This window comes from Dendropsophus ebraccatus, chromosome 10 (assembly GCF_027789765.1).
Source record: "Dendropsophus ebraccatus isolate aDenEbr1 chromosome 10, aDenEbr1.pat, whole genome shotgun sequence".
NCBI lineage: Eukaryota > Metazoa > Chordata > Amphibia > Anura > Hylidae > Dendropsophus > Dendropsophus ebraccatus.
In genome coordinates, this window is record NC_091463.1 from 41,031,117 (window position 1) to 41,033,811 (window position 2,695).

Below are 2,695 nucleotides of genomic sequence, written 5' to 3' on the forward strand. Positions count from 1 at the left end.
CACTAAAATTACCTTGTTGCCACTCTAGAGGGCTAATCCAACAAATCTAGGCTGATAACTATGAAGCGGGCCCAGTTCTTGAGCCTGCACCATATTTTCCTAACACATATCTGGCATACATGTCAGAAAGGGGTTAAGGCAGTGTACAAACAAACTGCTACATGTGTAAGAATTTTTCTTCTTAGAATCATCTCCTTTGTAATTAGTTTATCTCTTTGTTTTAATGTTAGAGTAACATGGCGTACTATGATACACATCTATAAATGATATTGTATTATACACATTTTAAATGAAAAGAACAAAAAAAACAAAACCCTAATAAAATTAAAAATATGCACCCACCCCCCCCCCAAAAAAAAAAAAAAAAAAACTATGTGAAGGGACACAGCTAATGGGTGAAAAATATTTTTTGCTATATTTACTGATATAATTTCATCTGTATGACAAGCAAACAGAACACATGGTTTGTGTATTCTTAAATAATGAATAATTTTTCACATCTGTTTGATAACCATTATTATACTGCCACATATTGGCTATAAAATATAAAACATTCATATGATGTTACGCTTAACAAAACTCATTGGTTCAACATCGATGCACATAACTTTTACAGGTAAAAAATAGATCATAGAGAACACATACTATCAAAAGAAGTTTAATGGGTCCTATGAAATACACTTAAAATAATCTGATGGAATTGCAACATACAAGTGTGCAAAAGGAAAATTAGGTTGACATTTTAGCGAGAAATAGGTTACAGATATACAATGATTTGCTGCTATACCACTTTTTTTTAGTTGTATTGTTTTATATGTCATGATAAGCAATTATTTGCTCTAATCAGTTGTGTGTAAAACGACTTCCTCTGATTTATTTAAACATATTTAAAAAAAAAAAAAAAAAGACATACAAATAAACAATTTTGAGTTTTGCTTTAAGATGGTAAAAACAAAATTAGAAAGACCTTTAAGGGTATTTTTTGCTCTGATTATAAAAAAAAAAAAAAATCTGATATGTAATATCATGATTTGTTCAATAGTAGCTAGTACTGTATAGATAAACATTAAAAATATTACTATATAGCAGTTAATTTATGTCCAATACAACACATAGGTCAATTTTCTAAAGACTCTGACGATACTATTACAATAACTTGTGTCTGTATTTCACCAGTATGTTACAGGTAGCTTTAATGATACACAAGTCCTAATGCTTAGTCCCTGTAGCAGAATACATTAAACATAGTGAACGTAGTGATGTAGAGTGCTAATGTTCATCATATTTTACTCATTTATACATAGCCTGTGAGACTATACCCACTTGTCTCTTTCTTTGAAGTCTGTGCCATGCTGGCAGCTTTTTGTCCTTTGTCTCGTACCAGAGCTCTGCTCTGATATCTACTGTAAAAATTTTGGCCAGGCTCCTTGGGTGGGCATGAGGCACAGAGAATTGAACCACCCAGAACAGAAAATATTGAAGAGGCAATGCCTAGATAGAGGGCAGATCCAAGCTCATACCTCTGGGCATCAGGAAGCAATGGGTTGTAAAAGTCTTGGAGGATAGAGTGCAAGTTCCAGCATATGGGTACCAGGCACAAAAGGCCACCCAGAATAAAGACAACTCCACCGGTCACTGCCAGTTTATCTTTACCAGGGCTGTCTTGGTTAAAAATAGTACATTTCATGCCAAAAACTGTAAACAGACAAGCAAGTGAAGATAGTACACATGATGTGATCATCAGGGCCTGAGCAGCCTGAGTTTCTTGTGGCAGTCCTAGCATAGAATTATAGATATCACACTGGGTGATACCTGTGCTAAAGATAGCACATTCCATCCACAGCCCTTTACTAAAGCCAACAGCGGTCACTATACTGGCACCAACATACGAACTAACCTTCCAGTCAGGCAGTAGTGTAGCAATGACTGTGCCAATAAGACCCAGGACTGCCATGAAGTAGCCCATCATCTGCACCCCAACTGAAGTCATGTTCTTGTATGTTCTTCTTTGAGCTCTATCTTTATAGCCAATGACCAGCTGTCAAGATCCTTTTCTCAGCTTGTTATAAGTTAATGGGTCTTTTTGGATTGGTCTTTTCCCGGAAAGAACATTCCATTCAGTGCAAGCTGTTTTCATGTATCTTGTTATATCCTTATGGTAGTAATTCTGCTTTTCATGCTCGGTGTAATTACAATGCCATGAGTCGCTTCCAGCTGTGTGGATTTGATGTCACGTCGAGTCCAGTTTATATTGAGATTAAAAGTGAGGAGGTGAGACCAGAATAAAGGGAGGAGGATGAGAGAAAGCCAGAGTTAGCTGGGGGTTAAATATTCACCAACAGCAATTGATTTACAAAATGCTCCTTGACCGTGTTATCTGTGGAACATAGAAATCAAACAGCCCTCCGCCCAAGAGCTGTGATCTCTTGCCAGAGCAACAGAGAAACCTACCGGCATTGTGCAACCCTCTTCCAGCTTCCTAGAGTGCCTATACAGTATCTCCTTACAAGTTATCTCCTTAGTGCATCATATCACTGAATGGCTCCAGTTTCTTTTATTTCTTTTGAATGGGGCAAAAATTTTATACAAAACAATGTTGGCCATTTAAAAAAGGAGTGATTATTATTATTATTATTATTATTATTATTATTATTATGATTATCATGCTAAGTAAATATTGGGGAAAATATTTGTT

At 35.9% G+C, this 2,695-nt stretch overlaps 1 protein-coding gene across 1 annotated transcript; it reads right to left on the minus strand.

Moving 5' to 3' along the window:
* Positions 1 to 642: 642 nt before the first annotated feature.
* Positions 643 to 2,261, minus strand: CLDN2 (claudin 2). Its single transcript, XM_069986343.1, has one exon. It carries the CDS (start codon positions 1,988 to 1,990, stop codon positions 1,295 to 1,297), a length of 696 nt encoding a protein of 231 aa, XP_069842444.1. The 5' UTR covers positions 1,991 to 2,261; the 3' UTR covers positions 643 to 1,294.
* Positions 2,262 to 2,695: the final 434 nt, after the last annotated feature.